Source organism: Hyperolius riggenbachi, chromosome 7 (genome assembly GCF_040937935.1).
Source record: "Hyperolius riggenbachi isolate aHypRig1 chromosome 7, aHypRig1.pri, whole genome shotgun sequence".
In the NCBI taxonomy this organism is placed as follows: domain Eukaryota; kingdom Metazoa; phylum Chordata; class Amphibia; order Anura; family Hyperoliidae; genus Hyperolius; species Hyperolius riggenbachi.
In genome coordinates this window covers 136,370,392-136,394,209 of record NC_090652.1, presented here as the reverse complement: position 1 = coordinate 136,394,209, position 23,818 = coordinate 136,370,392, and the positions used below count along the sequence as shown (strand labels likewise).

Below are 23,818 nucleotides of genomic sequence, written 5' to 3'. Positions count from 1 at the left end.
GGAATGTCTTTACCACTCCAGATAGAAGATAGAAGAATATTAAATTATGTATTCAGCACGATTAAAAGGACACCGCATTTCACAGGTCTCAGCCCGCTTCTTCAGGTCAATACAAGTGACCATATTTTAAAGGCAGTTGTATTTACCTGAAGAAGCGGGCTGAAGCCCGTGAAAAGCATTGTCCTTTTAATCGTGCTGAATAAATATTTTAATCTTTTTACATTAACCCTGTGGTTTGTGTTCTTCTATCGGAAGTGGTAAAGACACTTCCCTCTACCTTATTATTATTTTTTGTTTTATCACATTACCTACGTTTGGGCCCCTCCACACCCACCCCCAGTACTATTTATGGAGTAAGGGGTTAAAAAGTCAGAGGGCGAAGTTGCACTGTTTTTCCCACCTTGATTCTTTCAGCTAGGAATCCCCTTGGATTACTTGAGTCAGACAATGTTCAATAAATAAAGCTGCACTAAATATTTGTTGACCCCCCCAAAAAAAAGAAGTCAGCCTTTGCAATGACGACTGGGAACAGTGACTGACACTGCAGTAGTATCTGTCTGTTGCACTACTGCCGTTTCCACCACAGATTCAGTTCTGTGGAATTGCTGCTCACCCTTGCTAACCAGTAAGCAACTCTTGATGATTTTATGTGTACGAATGGTTAAATAGTGTTTAGTGCTCATGACATTTTCTCTGTAGATATGTGCGATTAGAAGAGAGCAACAGCTGCTTCCTGTCCTTGCCCAATAGTCTCATCTATGCTGGGATTTGTCCTAAATCAAGATGAAACCACTAAGCGCAACTGCAAATGATGAGCAAGGGTATTGGTGGTGTGTGAAGAGAAAGATTTCTCCTTTCTCACCATCAATGTCATTTAGTTGACATTATACAGCTCTAGGAGTGCCACTCATATGCAGCTGTAAAAAAGGTAATAGACAGATCTTAGCCCACTAATATATATCCTTGCTGAGATTTTATGATGAAAAGTGAACAAGATAATAGTCACTTATGAGTCTTTTTTATAAGTCATTGATAAAGATGAGGAATGTATATATCGCAGTTATTATTGTTATTACTATTTTTTCTATTTATTTACCTTATTCTGTTATTATTAAGTCCTGCCTTTTTCTTAAAGCTGTTCTGTGAAGCTAAGGATTTCTGTATTAACAAAAAAGTGATAAATGCCATCTCTGCCTGAACTGCTCTGCCCCCACTATTCTGAAAGTAATAATACCAAGTCAATAGATGAAAACATTGCCCATCTCTCTTTCTGCTGGTTATCGCTACTTAACAATGCTTGAATTCATTTTGAAGGGCACTTGAAGTAAAAGGGATATGGAGGCTGCCATATTAATTTACTTTTAAACAATACCAGCTGTCTGGCGTCCTGCTGATCTTTCATGCATCAGTAGTGTCTGATTCACAGAGGAGGCAGAGGATCAACAGAACAGCCCAGCAATTTGCATTGTTTAAAAGGAAATAAATATGGCATATTCCTTTCACTTCAGGTGTCCTTTAAGGTTTTTGACCTACTCTACTTATGACTGCACTTTTGTCTGCTGACCTTTCCTGTATCATGGCTGTATACGTAACCTGATAAATGCAGGGAGATGTGCTGCAATATCACTGATAATAGCAGAGGTCAGTTACTTCCAATTTAATACTCCTTTTTAAATAGGACCCACTAGTAACAGATAAGTGTAGCAATCAAGATAAGGAGTGAGGCCTGGTTCACATCTGCACTGCAAAACGCAATTACAATCATTAAGTGATTGCGATTTTGTGGCACAAAATGTTGGCGATTTTTTTTTCAACAGCACAACAATGGCATCACGATCACTGCAAAAAGGCTACAGCGCATTTGCCATTTACGCAAATCACTTTTTTTATGTCTGACAGGAAGTATAGCTTCCCGAAAGCATAAAAGTTGGAAAAAGATAGAGTGTAAAGAATCTGCTAGGCAATAAAATGACCCAAGCAAGTTTTTAACACCATGCATGGGCCTAACTGTAATTGAATCAGTTGACGTTATCATTGCCCGATTATCTGACTCACCAGGCAGCGTTTAACGCATTGGCCCTATAGTGTGTCGATTCCTTGTTTCAGTTAGGGAAGTTGTTTATTGACAATTGTAATTTGACTACAAGTTGTGTATGTAAATTCTAAGAGTATTTGTTGGTATCCCAAGACATTTTATACAGTTCCACATTTAATGAAACGGAAGAAGTAAGAGACAGGTGCGCCATCTCCATTTGTTTCTGACAGACTAGGCACCAGTTGCCCTCCTGTCCCTTAAAGGGAAGGTTCACGTAGGAGCTCAAAAAATAAAAATCCAAATCCACTTACCTGGGGCTTCCTCCAGCCCGTGGCAGGCAGGACGTGCCCTCGCCGCGGCTCCGCAGGCTCCCGGTCTTCTTCGGTGGCGCACCCGACCTGGCCAGGCCGGCTGCCAGGTCGGGCTCTTCTGCGCTCCAACGTGCGTGTCACTGGTGCGCGCTGACGACATCGGACGCCCTCCAGGCTGTACTGCACATGTGCAGTAGTTCTGCGCAGTACAGCCCGGAGGATGTCCAATGACATCAGGAGCATTAGCTCCTGGCTGAACCTTCCCTTTAAGTGCAGCCAATACCTCCTCCAGGCCCCCAAGTGCAGCAATTATTCACTCCCTTTTATGCAGCCCAGTATTTTCCCCTGCCCCTTTCCTTGTTAATTGTTGAGGCCAGGATTTTAAGTCCTTTGTTGTCTTGGCATTTCCTTTATCAGTGTCACTTAGCACTGGGTAAATTGCCAATTGGAATGTCACTAATAGTACACACATTACTCAGTGTTGCCCGTGACTCGTGTATAAGTTGACCCCTATACTTTTATGAAGTGACTCAGACCTCAATTTCTAGACTTGTACTTGAGTATATACAGTATATGAGGTATGTGAGGTGTACGGTAAAATGAGGTGTCGTACCTCCTTGGAAGGATCGACACCAGGGGTAGGAAAAAGATTTTTATTTAAGCATGATTAATATGTAGACAACGCATTTCACGGGTCTCTGGTCAGGTCAGTACAACAGTTAGATGCCTTAATGCAGATCTGTGTGGAATGGTTTGTTAAACAATACTCCATATTCTCCAATGCTCGGGGGACAGTCAATGCAAGTCTGAATTTTATACTGGAAGCCATGTTTATGTGCCATTCATTATACAAAGCACTGAAAATGAAAGGAAACATAAAGCTCCTGAATAACCTGTAACAGATTGCAGAGAATAAGACTGTTTATGTTTTGGTTGCTAATGGTTCAGTACATGCCCTGATAAGTGGATAGTCTTACTCATTCTACAGCTGTAAAACCTAGTTTATAATCCCTTTGAAATGTTCTGGATTTCTGCTTCAGTGGCTACTAAATAGAGTCTGATCTTCATCTAAGTCACCCTAATAAATAGTATTATTTACTTATCAACACATACACCATTTTATATTGCTATTTTGACCTCATTACTGCCTCTTCTGAGCAACATGGTAAGCTATAAAAGTCACCTCAGACAGCAAAATTAATCAGAGCCGTGTTTCTGCAATCTGGCATCTGTCCAGGCTTCCAGTATGAGCACAGACACAGGGGGAGGCATGTCAATGATGCTGAGATTTATAATCCATGCCAGAACTCATGACTGGACTGCACAAAACTGGATGAGCACAATCCAGAGAAGCAGGGATTCATAATGCATGTGCACAGTATGTGAAGTGATTAAGACTACGTTCTCAGGGGCTGTTGCATTGCATTCCCTCCCACAGCAGGCATGCAACACAACAGATTGGGAAAGTGGTGTGGTTTGTTATCCATGTGTTGCGATGTATACAGTGAAGCATACAGTTAATGAAAAAAATGCTTAACTGTAACTGTTAACGAGCACAATTTTGCAGTAATGTACTGCATGCAGTGTGTTACAATGAAGCATGTCATTATACCACATTGCATCCATCCCGCCGTGTAGGTGGCGCATTGCAGTGCGGCAAGCCGCATTACAAAGTGTTCGTAAGGGCCGGTTCACACTTGCGGTTCTCTGACAAACAGACCGGATGACCTGACCGGATCCGGACTGGATCCGGATCGGAACCATACGGTTCTGATCAGGATCTGATCCGGATCCGGTCAGGTTGCATCAGGTGTTCATCAGGATGCGATCCGGATCCGTTTGGCAAAAGATAGTAGAAATAGAATAAAAATGTTGGGGTCTGGGAGGTCAGCAGAAGGTGGACCTGTGGAATCAGGCCCTCCGCTGTTTAGCACTCACCTCCACCTCCGACATACTGCCAACATCTCCAGCACGTTTAAAGTCACTGCTGCTCCACTCCAAAATGCTTGCCCATGTGTCCCCATCCAAAATCGATATGCATAGGAAGTGGGGTAGAACATCCGGGTTTTTAGCCAGTGTGTTGTGCGCTCTCCGGTTCTCATTGGTTTGTATTGGCCGGATGGTGCAGTCCGGCTCCGCTCCGGATACGGCTGCCGGAGAAGCCGGACCAAAAAATAGCGCATGTTGGGTCTTATGCCGGAGTCCGGATCCGGTCCGGACGAAACGGACGCATGTGAACGGACGCATAGGCTTTCATTGCTATGCCGTGCGTCCGTTCCATCCGTTCTGCATGCGGTCCGGCTCCGGCACGGCGATTCCGGACGGCGACCGCTAATGTGAACCGGGCCTTAGACTGCATTTCAGCCAGTGTTGATTGCAAATTTTCGACAAATTCATTTTCATATCGAAAATGCAGCTTCAATTTAAAAAAAAAATTGTGAAAATACATTGTATTTTTTTTTTTTTTTTGCAATGTTGGCAAAGAAGTCAAATAATTATTTATTTTAGTGCGAACATTCACAAAAAATGTGAAAAATCACAAGCATTTTATTACAAAATGATTTTCAATAGCATTTTCACTTGAAAGCAGAATTTTATATTATGTTTGCGGAAATGAATGCAAAAAAAGAATATCAGTATTTTTGCTCATCACTGACCTCAACGCACCACTGTGACCATATGCTAAAAAAAACCAAAATCTTTAAGGCAAACCTCACTCATTCTTTTGTCTCTGCAGCTGCAGCTGTAGTCAGTCTTTCTGCTTAGGATCACTTGATAGACTTCTTAACTGAGTATCAGAACTCTGCAGACATTTACAGTAAAACAAAGCCTAAAATGATCTTCTGAGCCTACACATTGCTGTGAGCATTTAAGCTCTTGCAAAAATCTAATTCTGAGATGGTCCTTAATCACATTACATTGGGAGAAAATGCAATCAAAGAACCGGTTCCAGTGTCGTTCACGATGGGGTTTCCCAGCTTTGTCTCCTAAATAGACCTGTAGTTGCAAATGATGAATCACTGATATGTATTGATATAAACTCAACATCATACTGTACTAAAGGAAACTGGAAAATGTCCAACACCAACACTGACGTTAGCCTTTTTAGACATGGATTGAAGTGTTTTCCCTACTGTTTCTAATATTAGCAAGAATGGCTCATGTGGAGTAATGGTCATTTATTACTGATTATAAATATATGACCTCTTTATTCACCTGTGCATACTTCTCCCTCTGCTCATCCCCTGAGAGAAAACTTGTTGGAGCTGGGTGTGTGGTCACAGCTAGCTCTATTTTTTATTTAAACAACAAATACACTTTTAAAGAGGAGCTGTTAGGTATAAGGTCTCAGAGAAGAAAAAACACATATATCAGTAGCTAAATATTGGCTGTACTCACATTACATATGCATTTCACTGTCCATGTTTGGATTTCACATAATTTTTATATAGTATTTGCAGAGAATGATGCTCCTGACAGCTCATGGCAGGGTCCATGTTTATCTGTCTCCTATGAAGCCAAATGTGTCATGTCCTGCCTGCTTCCTGATGATTCACTCACAAAAAAGATCCTAATGGACAACACTACTGTGCAGTGAATATTAATTAGCCATGTGGCTAGGAACAATAGCGGACTCATGCAGTATACTCTAACGGAACATATGCCCTGTGATTTTTCAGTGCTGGCTGCTGTTACAATCTGCTGTAACATGAGCCTGTAAGGTCTCACTGAGAAAGCAGCCTTAGGGCGTGATAGGAAAATGAAGAGGGATGGCCCAAGGTACTGCAGTGGGAAGAAGAGGCAGCCCCAGAATGCTTTGCAGTATCTGTTATTCGGCCTGTGTCCTCCTTAGGAGCTTGGGAATAAAGAGCCTTGCAGTTCAGCACACATCATAGTAAGAGAGATTTTTAACTTCAGTATTGCCTTTTTGGCTTCCTTCTAAATAGAGAATAGAGGTTTAAATTAGCTTTTGCAGCCTGACAGTTACTCTTTAAGCTTAGTATAGTACATTTTTACCCCCTTTGCACTAACCCGACTCAGGCTCGGGCCGGAAATCCACAGCTCACAGTGGTAATTCTGAGCCTGAGTGAGTTATATACAGGAGGTGCTGCAGATCTCTCTGTGGTATATTTATTTTTCTTGTTTTTAGGGTCTAAAAGCTTCTGAAAAAATTGCATGGCTTTTAGACCCTAAATCTGGAAATATTCATAATGTCAGGAGGTTAATAAAGTTGCTTAGGCCCCGTTCACACTTGCGGTTTTGTAAAAACTGGAACGGATGTCCGGACCGCACCGGATCCTGACCGGACCTAATCCGTACGGTTCCTATCCGGATCAGGTCCGGATCCGGTCCGTTTGCATCCGTTTTCCGTGCGGGATGAACACGGTTGCGGTCCGGATCTGGTTTCTTAAAGAGATAACAACCTGTAAATACCTGGGGTCTGGGAGGTCAGCAGAAGCTCTGGGGTCATTGTTGGAGACAGGTGGACGTGTGGAGACCATCCGTGGATACAGAGACTGCAGTTGGGACCACTAATCCCACTAATTCACATTAGCGGTCGGCGACCGCTAATGTGAACCGGGCCTAAACCTTCCTAGCGGAGCGGTATGATTACTTTCAAATTTTATGGTCTAAAAGTGGTGCAATTTTTTCACAAGTTTTTAGATGATAAAAACTGGAAAAAATCATACCGCAGATAGCATATAACTCATATAACTCACCTCCCTTGGATCCAGTGCTGCAATTCTCCCTCTGTCCTCCTATAGTGAGATCACCATCTGTCGTCATGTGACAAACGGCGAGCCTCCCGGGACCAAAAGAAGAATGGCTGCCAGTATCTGGTTCCCTGGGAGGTGAGTTTCAAATGCCCACTGTGCACAGTCGTTTAAATACTGGCTACAGCCAATGACCTATTCAGCAAGGAGTCCTTGGGCAAGACTCTCTAAGGCTTCAGGGAGGCCTATTGAGCAAGCCTTTAGTGGCTGCAGCTGTCAATCGTTTTGAGGCTGACAGGAAAAACATTAACATCTTAATTATTGTCTGAAACCTAGAACTTCAAAGCAATTAGTAAACTGCAAAACTGTGATGTAGATTTTGATCTGTTTGAAGTTCATTGTTGCTTAACACAACTATATTAAAGAGAATCTGTACTCTAATATTCTTACACTAAAAAGCATACCATTCTATTCCTTATTTTCTCCTGTGCCCCTCTGTGCTGTTTCTGCCACTCTCTGCTGCAATCCTGGCTTGTAATTAACAGTTTTAGGCAATGTTTACAAACAAACTAACCAGCTTGTGATAGGCTCACATAAACAGAGTGTGTGAGTCATATGTGCAGGGGGCCTGCAGAGGGTGTGTATCGCTTCTATCCAATCACAAGCAGCCCTGCACATTCCACACATTCAAGCCTTAGCCCAACAGACACGATAGAGGAAAGGAGATAAGATTTATTACAGAGACAGTGCAATTAGGAAAGACTGCAGTAAGCCAGAGCACATTAGAACAGGCATAGGAACTTATAGGATAGAAGAACTAAGGCTGAAAAATGTGTTACAGAGTCTCTTTAAATCAGGCCTTTAATTTATAATATAGCTTTTGTAACCTAAAGATATACATAGCAGGCATGAGCTTCCGAATTCCGCGGAAGCTAAAATACCGAAATTACGCTGGAATTGGGGTTTCCGCATGGTTCCGCGGAATCCGGAAACGTCAAACTGGAATGCGGTATAATGCGGAATTCCGGCAAAAATCGGAATCGGAATGAATTGACCAATCAGGAGATGTGGAATGAGTTGACCAATCATGACAACAAGCTCATGGACGCGAAATTCCGCCTGGGCGCCACCCCCCAAACAGTGCGCATATAAAAAAACAGCATTTTTGTAAAAAAGGCTGAAATTTACGAAAGTACACTTTTCAATCACGTTTCCGTAATATACAACAACTTTATTGACAATAGACAACATAGACACAATCATTCGAAAATTACGGAAGTCCGGGTAAAAATTACGGAAAATACATGCGGAATACCGCCGGAATGTGCCGGTATGCGGAATTTCGGTATGACGGTATGCGGAATTGTCCCGGAAACGGAAATGGGCTCTTCCAACCATGCCTGATACATAGGTATGTATTTTTGCATACTTCTAAATCCATGTGCAATATTCACTGGAACAAATGGTAAATGTCATTTATTTGCAGTTTTTACTGAGACAAATTTGATCAGGGAATGGTTTCAATGCTCAACTTTTTATTAGCTGAATTTAGCACGCTGGAACATTGTAACTCTCATCTATAATTGCCTCATGCCCAGTCCCAATGGATTATTCGTTGACTACAGTTTGATAACCACAGGTTTGATGAAATAAAGTGATCTAGCAATACAAAAACATGTAAATGATCTTAAAAGTAGATAACTGCGAGGCGGAGGCAGTCATTCATATATGCATTTTTGTTCCATGTCATAGGTGGGAAAATGGGAGAATAAAAGCCTGCACGTGAAATACCCAGTATGGCCCAGGATTTCAGGAGCTCTGGACTTCGAACCTGATGACAACCATCTTAGTATTGTTACCTTAGAAGAGGCGCCATTTGTCATTGTTGAAAACATGGAATATCTGACAGGAGCATGTGTAAGGAATACTGTGCCATGTCGAAAGTACATCAGGTTAAAGTAAGTACACATATATATATATATATATATATATATATATATATATATATATATATATATATATATATATATATATATAATGCTGTAATAATAACTTCAGGCCTCTATATAGAACACTGCCAATCATTGTATTATCATATGTGTTGCAGTATTAATGGTATTGTAGAAGATGAGGATCCATTAAAGCGAACCTTAAGTCAACAAAAAAAAAATGAGTTTTACTCACCTGGGGTTTCCAATAGCCCCCTGCAGCTGTCCGGTGCCCTTGCCGTGTCCCTTCGATCCTCCTGTCCCCGGTTTCGCTGTCAGGAGCCGACAGGCTGGGAACGTGAGTGATTCTTCGCGTTCCCAGCCACAATATCGCCCTCTATATATCGCCACTTCCGGTTTCACTGTCAGGAGCCGACAGGCTGGGAACGTGAGTGATTCTTCGCGTTCCCAGCCACAATATCGCCCTCTATGCTGCTATAGCATATAGCACATAGCAGATAACAGCATAGGGGGCGCTAATGTGGCTGGGAACGCGAAGAATCACTCACGTTCCCAGCCTGTCGGCTCCTGACGGCGAAACCGGAAGTGGCTGCTGGCGGGTACAGGAGGATCGGAGGGACACGGCGAGGGCACCGGACAGCTGCAGGGGGCTACTGGAAGCCCAAGGTGAGTAAAACTCATTTTTTTTTTTTTTACTTAAGGTTCGCTTTAAGGCAAACCTTCCAAATAAAAAACAAGGGACACTAAGAACCATAACTATTGTAGTACATGACTTAGAAGTGTTGGTATAAATAAAAATAGTGATACATTACTCTCAAACTAAGGTTACCAAGAAAGGCAGCCACCAGATATAGCAGAAGAGGAAATGAAACCATGTTCACTCAGGTTTCATGAGTCACTGAAATGGTTAAAGTGGACCTGAACTCAGAACTTCCTCTCTGCTCTAAATGATAAGCAACAGCATAATAACCTTTACAGTAAAACATTTATTTGTTGCAGCCCACAGAACTCCTGCAATAAATCTGCAGTGTATCTAATCCCTGCTTTCATGGAAGCAGACATATTTTTAACATCCTGTGATTACCAATTAGCTCTCTGCCATGGCAGGTGCTGACACAGCTGAAGAGATCAAATTACAACTTGTTAGTAGTCACAGATGAGGGGGAATAAGACAGGCTAAACTCTCTAAATACGTACAGGGTGCATTTCTCTATGTTTTCCTTCTGTCTTATGCTTGAGTTCAGGTCCACTTTAATTATTGCTTTCCAGCAAAAAATCTTAGGCATTTATGCTCCTTGTTACGGCATCCTATCTAATAAAAAGCAAGTGTCCCTGCGTCCCATGTCCATGTCCGTGTGTCAGTGCTTTTTAGCACTGCGCAAGTTCGGGGAGGGACGCAAAGACACTAAAGAGAGCTGGGGGAGGACAGGGGCGTGTGTGTGCACGCGCATGCGTTGGATGCTGCGGGCGTGCGCGTGTAGCCGGTGCATGCACCCGGTGGGTTCACGCATGCGTGTGGCGGATCGGTGACAGACCTAGCCCGTTTTTAAATGGGCTAAAGTCACTACTTTAAATATAATCAGAGGAAGTGAATTTGACTCATGAAGATTTGTCAGGGATTTTACGGAAATAAATATTTTCTTAATTTGAACCATTGGGATCTTCAGACACTGAAGCGGAAAAAAAATTATGATATAATGAATTGGTTGTGTAGTACGGATAATTACTAGAACATTAGTAGCAAAAAAAAATATACTCAATTTTTTTTTAAGTTTTACAGCTTTTTTTTTATAGCATTGCATCATTCTCTAATATTTGCAGTTTACACACTACTCAGCATTCTAAATGTTTTTTTTACAGAACAGGCAGTGAACTTTTGACCTGTCCTGAACTGTTCTCTGCAAAAGAAAAAACAATACAGTTAAAGAGACACTGAAGCGAAAAAAAATGATGATATTATGATTTGTATGTGTAGTACAGCTAAGAAAAAAAAACATTAAGATCAGATACATCAGTCTAATTGTTTCTAGTGCAGGAAGAGTTGAGAAACTCCAGTTGTTATCTCTATGCAAAAAAGCTATTAAGCTCTCCGACCAACTTGGTCGTGGAGAGGGCTGTTATCTGACTTTTATTATCTCAACTGTAATTGAACTGTTTACTTTTCCTCTAGCAGAGGAGAGTTTATTACTTCACAGACTGCTCTGAAAGACTCATTTTGAATGCTGAGTGTTGTGTAATCTGGACATATTATAGAGTGATGCAATGTTAGAAAAAACACTATATACCTGAAAATAAAAATATGAGAATATTTTCTTTGCTGCTAATCTTCTAGTAATTATTCATAGTACACAACCAACTCATTATATCATATATTTTTTTTCGCTTCAGTGTCTCTTTAAGATAACAGCCTTCAGAACACAGTTCTCTGAGGCTTTGAAAGTCGTGGAGCTCATTTGAAATTTGCATAGATAACGGCTGGAGTTTCTTAACTCTTCCTGTACTGGAAACAACATTAGACTTATGTCTCTGCTCCTAATGCTTTATTTCTTAGCTGTACTACACATACACATCATTATATCATATAATTTTTTTCGCTTCAGTGTATCTTTAAACTGCTATTAAACATTTTATTATTTGATTGGGTACCTTCATTTATTTGTCATAACTAAAAAAAAAAAAAAAAAAGTTGGAGAATGACAACTCTACCTAAATCTCTTAAACCTAACCAACCCAAACTTTATGTCCTAATCAGCACTCAGCCTACTTGTCTCAATTGCTAATTTTCTTGTCAATTACTTCAGAATTGGCACCCAATGCCCTGGTGCTGTAATTAATTATTCGGTGGTGCTTTTATTACATGGCTCAGCATAATCATGATATCCAGGCTGCAATAAGGGGAGGCACAGGCAAAGCTTCCCTTAAAGCATAATTCTGTACTATAGGAAATAACCAGTGATGCTCGGATCCCCCCCAATCACGGATTCAACTATTCGGCTAAATCGGCCGTGATTGAAAAAAACCCCGGAAATTCCATGATTAATTTCCGGATATGAAACAGACTCACTAATTCTACACGGATTTTTTCCGTGAATGAGGCAGTCACAGAAATTCACGGCCGTGATAACGGAAAAGCGTTTTAGGTTATAGCATGGCCCCCATACATGCTAATCCAAATTGCATGGATTATAAAGGTGATAAGGGGCTATAACTTAAACAAAAAAAATTCCAAAAAGAACTTTTAGTTTTTGAGAAAATGGATTTTAAAGTTAAATCAATACTTTAAATGCGGCTATTAATTGGTGATAAGTGGTTTTAAACAGGGAAATACACTTTAAGCAATCACAGAGGTGAACGTGAGTCCCAATGGCAACTGGCGGTGATGGTACAACTGGAGGAGGAGGAGTGGCTGATGCCACAAAAACACCCAGAGAGGTTTTTGTAAAAATATTTTTCCTTGCAGCGATAGCAGAGACATGGCTGCAGAGTTGTACGTGGCCGCTGGGAGCGCAGACTTTAGAAGTGAAATAAAACATCAGCGGCAGCAGGATGAGGACTAAAGCGGTCAGTAGCACATAACGACCATAGAACCTCACTGGTGGTACCACAGCATGATAATGCTGCCCCAAAAATTATGTGCATCCGTGGCTTCCATCCATAGGTGGATGTCACATCAAGCGTGGGGCTGCTGCTGTTGGCAGTGCTGCTCACAGCGGAGGTCTGGGATAAAGTAATGATGGGCTGCTCCTCCGTCATCATGTCCATCAACGCCTGTGAGTCTATCTCCTGAATGACCACACAACGACCCAAGGTGCTGAAAATGGGTGGTCGGGTGACTCGGCACAGGCTTTGCTGCTGATGGACGCCTCGCTGCTGCACCCACTACAGCTGAGCGCCCTCTCCCTGACTGTGGACCAATCCCAGAAGTGGCAGAGACAATGGCACTCCCTCACCTGCCACACCCACGACCTCTGCCAGACATGTTGTATACTATGCACAAAATTTCAAGATGGAGAAAGTGTACTGCTTTTTACAGTCAATACGTGTGGGGGGGCCTAGGGACAGACGTAATATAGCAGGGGGCTTTTATTGATTTTTCTGAAAAGAAAAAAAAAATACTGAATACAGTAAAATAGAACACCAAAATAAGTGGACAGTGCCGTGGTCTGCCTGCCCTATGCAGACAGCAAACTAACCGGCTGCATGCTAGTAGCAAAGTACAAGGTCACTGACTAAACTGAGTGACTGAACAGCTGTGGCAGTAACTGCAACTAACTGAAGTTGATCACTGGCTGGCTGGCTTAGCTAGCTAACAAGTATACAGTAATAGAGCAGTAGAATCAGTGTGAAGTTGAACCTGCCTGCCTGCACTAAGCACAGCAATCAGTACACTCTCTTACTTACAACTACACTGACTACAGCTAACTTAAGTAATCACTCACTGGCTAGCTAGCTGAATACAAGTATCAGATACAGTATAAGGGCAATGTAAGGACTGAAAACGCTCTTGCTAATGCACAATATGGCCAGGAGATGATCCTCTTAGTGCCACAGAGTCTAGCAAGGGTGGAGCTCTGAAAATGGCCCCCCCCTTTGTATACAGGAGGGGAGGGCAGAGCCTCCCCTCCTTTGATTGGTTGCTAGGGCCTGGCTGTGGGCCTCTGATTGGCCCAGGGATGTAAATTCTGCCCATTTCTGCCCAATCACAACCTAATCACGGATTTCCTTCGCAATCACAGCCGTAACCGCATTCCGAATATTTGCAATCACAGAATTTTCGTGACCCAGAATTGATCACGGATTCGCATTCGGAAGTTGAATAGTGAAAAAGGGCTCGTGAATCACGGCTATTCAGTGATCAGGAAAATTATTCCGAGCACCACTGGAAATAACTGACTGAAGATGGGGCCCTTATTTCATTTACATTTTCTCCTAAGGTTTCTCCTAAGTTTCTCCTTTAAAGGGGCAAGAGAAGAATATGGAGGCTGCCATATTTATTTTCATTTAAACAACAGTTGCTTGGAATAATGCTTATGTAATTGGCTGCAGTAGTGTCTGATTAACACCAGAAACAAGCATGCAACTAATCTTGCCAGATCTGACAATAATGTCAGAAACACCTGATCTGCTACATGCTTGTTCAGGATCTATGGCTAAAGGTATAAGAGTAAGTGGAACAGTAGGACAGCCAAGCAACTGGTATTCTTATTTAGTATTTATATAGCACCATCATTTTACGCAGCGATGTACAGAGTATATTGTCACTTAACTGTCCCTCAGAGGAGCTCATAATCTAATCCCTACTATAGTCATATGTCTATGTATGTATCATGTAAAGCAGGGGTCTCAAACGTGCGGCCCGCGGGCCATTTGCGGCCCTCGATACAATATTTTGTTGCCCGCGCCGGCAAAAGCTTCCTTATAGTTCCCTTCAGTGCTCCCAAGTAATCCTCCGCATCCCCGCCGCTAAACAAAGGCCGCCCCCCCAATTCGCCCGGGGGCAATCCGCTGGCATTTCCTGGAAGGGGCAGAGTTTTCAGCTTCAGCTCTGCCCCTTCTGACGTCAATAGTGGCGGGGGTGGGGGCTGCTGATTGAGGAAATGACATGCTATCATAACAGTTATATGGGAAGAGTGGAAGACGTTCTGTGTGCACAATTAGCTGCTAAGACATTTCATGTTCATAAGATATAATTAAAACAGCTAATAATGACATTTGAGGCCTTTTTTGTGAAATCCCTTATGCGGCCCAGCCTCATCCTGACTTTGCCTCCTGCGGCCCCCAGGGAAATTGAGTTTGAGACCCCTGATGTAAAGCATCATAGTCTAGGGCCAATTTTTAGGGGGAAGCCAATTAACTTATCTGTATGTTTTTGGGGTATGGGAGGAAACCAGAATACCTGGAGGAAACCCACACAGATACGGGGAGACCATACAAACTCCTTGCAGATGTTGCCCAGGCTGTAATTCGAACCGGGAATCCAGCGCTGCAAGGCGAGAGAGCTGACCACTATGCCACTGTGGCAGAAGCATGGCTCTCCATAGGCTGCATTAGGCCAATTCTGCCAAGCAACAGGGAGAGTTTTCATTAGTTCAACATGAACCAATTAGAATTCTCTCTGTTGCTGAGTATTCTCATTGGTCTTTTGCAGCCCCATGAAGAATCCCCATGCTTCTGTCAGCCTCCGGGCTCTTCAGAATGGACCAAGTGGCGGTGATGGACAGAGTGGTGTTTGAGTATGACGTCATGACGGTGACGGGATGCAGCTGAAATGGGCGACACAGGTACGGCAACTAGCCTAGTGAGAGCGGACAGTGTCCTTTCTCATAGGCTTGCATTGGACACGTTTTCCCATCCAGTCTGGGAAAAAGTGTCAAATCTGTGTGCGATCCGTGTTTCTGCACCAGCGGAAGCAGGTCCTATTTTTAACACAGGGTCCGCTTCCTGTGTTTTTGCAGAGCTTTAAAAACGTATCCCCCGGATACGTTTTTTAAGACAAGTGTGAACTGGCCCTTAGGGTCAGGAAGGTAGATTCAGCTAAGCTCTCTGATCTACAATGAGTGGAAACTCTCCCAGACTGAACCAGATCGCTGCACAGAACTAATTAGATTTATCAGTTTAAAGACTGATACATGTCAACTTAAAGTGAACTCGAGGTGAAAATAAACTGATGAGATAAATAATTGTTCCATGCCTGAAAATTAACTCTTTCAGGCAGCAAAATAAGACAAGTAAAACAGCCTGGTTATTAATATGTTTTGCTCTCTGCATACACCTGTTTATCTCATCATGTCATTGTCGCCTCGTGTACACTTAAGTAATAAAGTGTCATCAATTTATTATCAGCTTTCTAAATCTCTGTAGATCTATGCAAAGTTATATTAATTTCAGGTGAATTCTATTTCCTCAGAAAATTTCCCAAAGCCAAAACTCCTACTCATCCCATCTCCTCACTACCAGGTTTTTTTCTCCATTTTTTATGATTTAATATCAGCCTGAAGCTTCTTTTTACGATTATACAGTGTGACAGTTGCAGGGAAAGAGGAGTCTGGGAAAGTGATCGATGGTGCTTATATATGTCTCAGATTTCTCTCATCTGCACTGCCATTTTAATGCATTGTGGGATTTTGTGTTCTCCCTGAGACATGTGCTCAGGTGAGAAGAGATTCACAGCAGGATTAGTGCATAGTGTTTAGTGCTTTTCATTTAAATTATTGTGGTTGGAACACACATTAGGCATAGACCTCACAGTGAGGATTTCTCAACTTTAATTTGGTAGTCCATCAGGTGGTGGACTGGCATGTCACATATAGTGTAAATATCTTGTAAATAGCTGTACAGCACAAATAGACTTGCCAGTAGACACAATAGATCTCTAGACTTGCTTTGCACGTTGCCTGTCCCAGAAGGTGACAAGCAACCACTACTAATACCCCTGTGTTACAATAGCCTAACCATGCTGATCCCTTCAGTAACTAACTTATTAGCCAAGATTTTTTGGTTAACCAATTGAGATCTCAGGATGGGAATTTTTATGTCCTAAAAAAAATCCTGTGTACTTTCCAGGATGTAAAATGCACATCCTGAATATAAAGTTGTTGCACGTGCACCCTATCATCATCATTCATGCACATGCATACATGTGCTCCTGCACCCATTTAAAAGTGAATGATTGCTGTTGTAGCAAATAGCAGCAGTCATTCATAAAAAGTTTTTAAAAAGTTTAAAGAGATTTAAAGAACAACTGTTAGCCATCATATGCCCCCCACAAAAAATACATATGTAAGTAGATAAATGCTTGCTCTACTTACATATCAGATGTAAGGCACTGTCCACGTTTTTGTTTCTTTTTATTTTTAATTTATATTATTTTCCTGGCAGGAGCCATCTTGCGCCCTCCAGGTTAAAGAATCCCCCCCTCCGCATCCCCCTGCGCCCCGCACTGACTCTGAGCATAGCGGGGAGGATAAAGGCAGCTGGCACAGACTCACCTAATAATGGATCCAAGCACTGGCGTTCCCATCTATTCTCTGCACTACCGCAGTGCAGAGAGTTTAGAAGGGAACTGCAGCGCCTGGAACCATTATTCCGGGAGTCAGTGTGTGCTGCCTTTATCCTTCCCCAATATTCAGCACGGGGAAAAGGAAGAATGCGGCAGGTCTCAGAAGGGTAGAGGGGGGATGCGGCCATGCCACTGGAGGAGGGGGGCAGAGGACAGTGACAGGAGACAGCCTCTGGCCCCCCTCTCTGCACTCTAATAGCGGCTGCAACTTCAGAAGTGAAGGGGAGACCAGGCGGCCAATTGCAGCAAAGGAAGGTGAGTGACAGAGGCTTTAGCCAATCAGGGTGATACAGAATACCATGTCACTAGTGATGTCGCGAACCTTCGATTTTCGGTTTGCGAAGCTCCGTGGAAAGTTCGGTTCGCGAAAAAGTTCGCGAACCGCAATAGACTTCAATGGGAAGGTGAACTTAAAAACTTAGAAAAATCTCTACTGGCGGGAAAAATGATTTAAAACATATTTCAAGAGCTCTAATACCTGGAGGAAGACCCTCCACCCCTTCTACTTTTTCCCTCCTCCCGGAGGGAGGAGGGTCTCATCTGCCAGGGAATTATAGTATTTCAAAAGCCAGCTTACATACCGTGGCTGGGAATTGAACCCAGGTCTCAGTGTATGATAGGTAACTAACATATCCATCATACCACCAACACTACTAGCTGAAGCTAGCCTAGCATGTACCATTTATGCTTAATCAAAGAGAAAAATTAGACAAAGCAAAACATTTATATCACACTTTTCTCCTGGCGGACTCAAAGAACCAGAGCTGCAGCCACTAGGGCACACTCTATAGGCAGTAGCAGTATTAGGAAGACTTGCCTAAGGTCTCCTACTTAATAGGTGCTGGCTTACTGAACAGACAGAGCCGAGATTCAAACCCTGGTCTCCTGTGTCAGAGGCAGAGCCCTTAACCATTACACCATGCAGCCACTGCTTAAGGATTTGTAGCCAGGCACGGCTTTGCCTTTTGTGTTCAACAGTTGTCAAGAGAAAAATTAAACAAGACAAATAACATCTATATCGCGCTTTTCTCCTGGCGGACTCAAAGCGCCAGAGCTGCAGCCACTAGGGCACACTCTATAGGCAGTAGCAGGAAGACTTGCCTAAGGTCTCCTACTGAATAGGTGCTGGCTTACTGAACAGACAGAGCCGAGATTTGAACTCTGGTCTCCTGTGTCAGAGGCAGAGCCCTTAACCATTACACCATCCAGCCACTGCTTAAGGATTTGTAGCCAGGCATGGCCTTGGATTTTGTGTTCATCAGTTGTCCAAAGAAAACCCCAGATAGCCAGGTAGAGAGAGATGAATCTACCTGGCTATCTGGGGTTCTCTTTGAACAACTGTTGAACACAAAAGGCAAGGCCATGCCTGGCTACAAATCCTTAAGCAGTGGCTGGATGGTGTAATGGTTAAGGGCTCTGCCTCTGACACAGGAGACCAGAGTTCAAATCTCGGCTCTGTCTGTTCAGTAAGCCAGCACCTATTCAGTAGGAGACCTTAGGCAAGTCTTCCTAATACTGCTACTGCCTATAGAGTGTGCCCTAGTGGCTGCAGCCCTGGTGCTTTGAGTCTGCCAGGAGAAAAGTGTGATATAAATGTTATTTGTCTTGTCTAATTTTTCTCTTGGATTGAGCATAAATGGTACATGCTAGGCTAGCTTCAGCTAGTAGTGTTGGTGGTATAATGGATATGTTAGTTACCTGCCATACACTGAGACCTGGATTCAATTCCCAGCCATGGTATGTAAGCTGGCTTTTGAAATACTGTAATTCCCTGGCAGATGAGACCCTCCTCCCTCCAGTAGGAGGGAGGAGGGAATAGGTAGAAGGGTGGAGGGATAAGCCTACAAGAGGCTAATTAAACTCTCCCTAGCAGAGTGTGTGTAGCAGCTGTCCCTTAACTAATTAGTGTAGGCAGACGAGTGAGTCAAATGGCACAAGGACCTTGCCTTGTATAAGGGGGGGTGGGGCTCCAACAGTGAGTGCAGTCTGATTGGCAACAATGTGCCTGCCGACTGTGATGTAGAGGGTCAAAGTTTTGCTCAATAGAGCAGTATGGGTCGAATCGAACTTCCGGGAAAGTTCGCCTTTGGCAGGCGAACGCAAACCACCGAAGTTCGCCGGCGAACCGTTCGGGACATCTCTACATGTCACTTCTCTTTTGCGTCTGGGTTAGCCTGCATACCATCTTAGAGCCTGGGGGCATGGGGAGAGAAGGAGCACAGTAAGATTGATTTTAAAGTTTGGATTTGCCTGGTTAGCATCCTCTTGACTATTGTAACAGCCTGCACTAGAAAATTAATTTTGTATTTAATGCCTAACAATTACTCTTTTAAAGGAAAAAGTTAAAGTGACATTGGTACACTAAATAGAGTTTGTTGTTCCTGTAGAGAAGTGTTAACCCTTACCTTAAGATTCATAGATACCTGTGATGGCTGCTGTCTAAAGTGATTAGATGCGATCACTAGGGTGACAGTTCAGGGATCCAATGCTGAATAGATGCATTGCTGTGCTGTTGCATAGCAATGTACAGTATCTGTACAGCACTGGGAGCTCCAAATTGTGCACCCTAGCAATCACCTCCAATCGATACAGACGCACAGACTGGTGATAATGATACATTAATGATGAAATATGGCATGTGTGGTATAATTTTAATCGGGACAAGACAAATCATATATTTTGATTTAGCACTTGGGGTATATTTTGAGGCAGCACTTATCATAGGAAGATTAGGAAATATGTGCATTTTCTGCATTATGCATTAAACACATATTGAAAAAAATATTACCCAAAAAAAGCCTTGTTTGTACTGAAAAAAGCAATATATGTATTCTTTTGATAATAAGTAATACAAAAGTTATTGCTGAATCAATAGCGACATAGATGAAATGTCAGGAATCTTAAAGAGGAACTGTAACGTCAAAACGTCCCCTGGGGGGTACTCACCTCGGGTGGGGGAAGCCTCCGGATCCTAATGAGGCTTCCCACGCTGTCCTCCGTCCCTCAGGGGTCTTGCTGCAGCCCTCCGTGCAGCGGTGACGTCAATATTTACCTTCCCGGCTCCTGCGCAGGCGCTCTGACGGCTGTCGGCTCCGAAGTAGGCGGAAATACCCGATCGCCGTCGGGTCTGCTCTACTGCGCAGGCGCAAGTTTCCGACACCTGCGCAGTAGAGCGGACCTGACGGAGATTGGGTATTTCCATCTATTTCCGAGCCAAAAGCAGCCACAGAGCCCCCGCTGGAGCTTGCAAAGGTAAATATTGAATCTACAGTCGGGTCTGTCGCCGGCTGTTCGGAGGGCTGCAGCAAGACCCCCGTGGGACAGAGGACGGCGTGGGAAGCCTCATTAGGATCCGGAGGCTTCCCCCACCCGAGGTGAGTACCCCCCAGGGGAGGTTTTTGATGTTACAGAGTCTCTTTAAGGGGTAACAAACCAGAAATGTGAATTGGTTAAAGACATCAGTGCAGCTTTCTGCTAATTCACTGCTAAATAGAATGTTATGTTAAAAACCTTATTTATTTATTCTCTTGCCCTTATGAATATGTCATATTTGTTGCAGCAACTCAACAACTGAAGGGACATATGTGAAAAAATGTTGTAAAGGTTTCTGCATAGACATCTTGAAGAAACTGTCCAAGACTGTGAAATTCACATATGATCTCTATCTCGTCACCAATGGGAAGCATGGCAAAAAAATCAATAACGTTTGGAATGGAATGATTGGTGAAGTAAGTTCTGTTAGGTAAAAGAGCTCTTTAGTTAGAACTTGTCAATATCAGTTTTATGTTTTATGAGCCTTCTGACATTAACTGATACATGTATTTTTTCTTTTCTTTCATCTTCCTCAATGGACCAGGTGGTCTACAAGCGAGCGGTTATGGCAGTGGGTTCACTTACAATCAATGAAGAGCGTTCAGAGGTTGTTGATTTTTCAGTTCCATTTGTCGAAACTGGAATTAGTGTTATGGTATCACGTAGCAATGGCACCGTTTCTCCATCTGCTTTTTTAGGTGAGAGCTACCAAACTGTATATCAGTAGGTTTCCAGTGTACAATTGTATTATAAATTATTATTATGAGTATTTTCATTATTGTTTTACTGATATCTTGTCTGATGCTATAGAATCTATCTATCTATTTATCTATCTATCTATCTATCTATCTATTTATCATTCTATCTATCTATTTTGTGAATGAAAAAGGGGAAAAATTGCCTCAAATAAGTATTCATCTTGGGAGAGGGAAGCACATCCAGAGGCTTCTCCTGTTCTCCTCTAAGGGACTGTTCCAGTGCTGTTCCCTCCAAAGAACTGTGGACAATGCCTTGTCAATGGCTTGCGCATGCACCGTAGCATGGGCCTGCTTTGGTTTTGGTGAAAAAGTGAAGCACAATCAGGTCCGTGCTACGCAGGAGCATGGACCTGATTGTGCTACTGCGCAGGTGGTCCCTGCTCTCAAAGGCTTGGTGGAGGCGGACAGGGAAAGCCTTTGGAGGAAACAAAAACGTTTCCATCCCAAAGTAAGTATTGGGCTTTTTGATTTTTAAATTTCACAGGTTCAAACGGGGAAGAAACTATTTAGCTAAAATGCGGTATGATAAGTAGTATCAGATATTTTCTTAATAAGGACTCTTTATTTTGAGCACTTTTGTTGTTTTCTATGCTCTTAAAAAGATACCACACAAATAAGGCAAGAAAAGATGAGAAACAACAAGTCATGAGAAAAGTGCAGTGCATCGGGGACTTTGAGAATTATGCACAGTCTAGTTGGAAGCATTGTTGAAACAGTAAAAATTGCTTAGATCAGGTTACAAGCTTGCATGGAGTTTTGACATATGAACATTACATATACACATTAATCAGCTAAAAAAAAAGAATGCTATGACTCCATGTCGGACTGGGAGGTGGTAAAGCTGAGGAAATCAACTTCCTGGCCTGCCACCAGTAATCATGTGTTGCTGCTCACAGTGAAGACTTGCTGCAGGTTTCTATTGGGAGTGATAACACAGGGTTACTGCTGCTTGGCCAGCAGGTGGATTTCCTTGGTTTTTCCACCTCCCAGTCCGACACTGCTATGACAACACATAGCAGAGAAGAGTTACCCAATGTAATTTGCAGTTGGATTGGGCAATAGTGCACAGACATACCATTGTTTTGTTTGAGTGCAGTACTGACAAACATGGCAAAATATTTGGGATTCAGAAGACTCATAATCTGAACACCATTGCAGTCATTGATGGCTAGTGATGGACATAAAGTACGTATTTTAATTGTACCTACATTTCTGTGAAAATCAGATTACTTTTTTTTAATTGTAAGAACGCAATGGCTACCTGTTCAAGTTAAAAGGTAACATAGTAGCAACTTGCTACACTAGGAGGGTGTAGATAGGTAAAGCTTTTTGGAAAATAGTTTGTTATGATTTAAGTATCGTATAGCTAAAAGAGCCTTTATTTTTTAACCTGGTACATGAACATGAATATGTATCTAGTATTAAAATGAATTAACAGGGTTATTAAGGGGTTAAATAAATGATGTGTCCCCTCCTCCCCCAAGGGAGAAAATGGGAAGGCTGAGGGAAGCAGGAAAGTTGAATGTCTACTAGTGGCAGAAATTTGGTGGGCGCCACCATAGGTGCCTTTATAAATATCATGCACATGGACGGGGGGAGGCCTGCTGTACCATGTCAACAGCCAGTATTGTAAATTTCAAGAGATCCACACCGGATCTTTTGCAAAATCCACAAGAGCATACACCAACAATGTGCTCTAGGGACTCCTTCTTGATGTAAAAAGTCTCTCTTATGGGACTGCTGATTATGAGTAGTGCCTCCCCTCATACAAGTGCCATTTTGATGTCAACCTTCACCTTAGGGTTGAGCCTTCAGAAGAAACCTCCACAGCTAAGCCACTAACTGGCCCGGATGCCCTGTCCTATCAGGAGTTTACCTGTGAATAAGATAGCCAATCAGAGGCTTGCTTTTTCTGAAGGCCCCCCCCCCCCCAGTTTAAATAAGTTGAAAGTGTCATTATGGTGTCTGTATATAGAGATTTTAGAAGACTGAGAAAGACACAGTAAAACCCACTACATTTTCCCATGCACATCAACAATATTTGATTGACCATAAACTTTGTAAGCAAGATATATTTCTAATGAACCAAATTTTGAAGATCATCCATATTATCCACTGTCTGTATTTCAGATTCAGAATTAGAATCGTTTATTGCACCAAGTAGAAACGGGGGGGGGGGGGGGGGGGATACAAACGTCAAGTACAAGCATTTTGTACCTGAAATTGTTTTTGGCTCATACAGGCTCTGGAAGCATAGGGGGGATAATCTCCGGAAGTCAAGAACCAAGGCTGCCATACTACGGTGCCACCAGTTGCACTTGGCAATCATCTGTCATTCCTAAGGAGACATGGGAGGGGGGAGCAGAGGGAGGCGAAGGTTCAGCAGTGATGACCCAGTTCTTTATGAAAGAAACCTGCGGTGATGGCTGATCCTGCTAAGGATCATGATTGCTGACATCTGGCAGTGCTGGCCAAGGTGTTACAGTTCAAAAGGTGCAGTACCGTTCATTTCTGTGGTGGATCTCAACTCCTGGGCAGCATTCGGCAATGCTGGTCAAGATAATCTGGCTGTCACAGAAGTTTCCGGCTGCGGTGGCCCTTATTTCTGGAATAGTATCTGGCATCATGGAGGAGCTGAAAGAGAGGTGTCAATGGATGGAGCCAGCATCCAGTGAGGCC

General features: G+C 42.8%; 1 protein-coding gene across 2 annotated transcripts in view; it reads left to right on the top strand.

Moving 5' to 3' along the window:
- Window positions 1–23,818, top strand: part of GRIN2A (glutamate ionotropic receptor NMDA type subunit 2A) — an 880,817-nt gene that overhangs the window by 625,428 nt on the left and 231,571 nt on the right. For both annotated transcript variants that reach the window (XM_068244672.1, XM_068244673.1), the window contains 3 exons: window positions 8,814–9,019; window positions 20,629–20,797; window positions 20,926–21,079. In XM_068244672.1, the coding sequence (XP_068100773.1) occupies window positions 8,814–9,019; window positions 20,629–20,797; window positions 20,926–21,079 (529 nt within the window). The remainder of the gene's footprint in view (window positions 1–8,813; window positions 9,020–20,628; window positions 20,798–20,925; window positions 21,080–23,818) is intronic.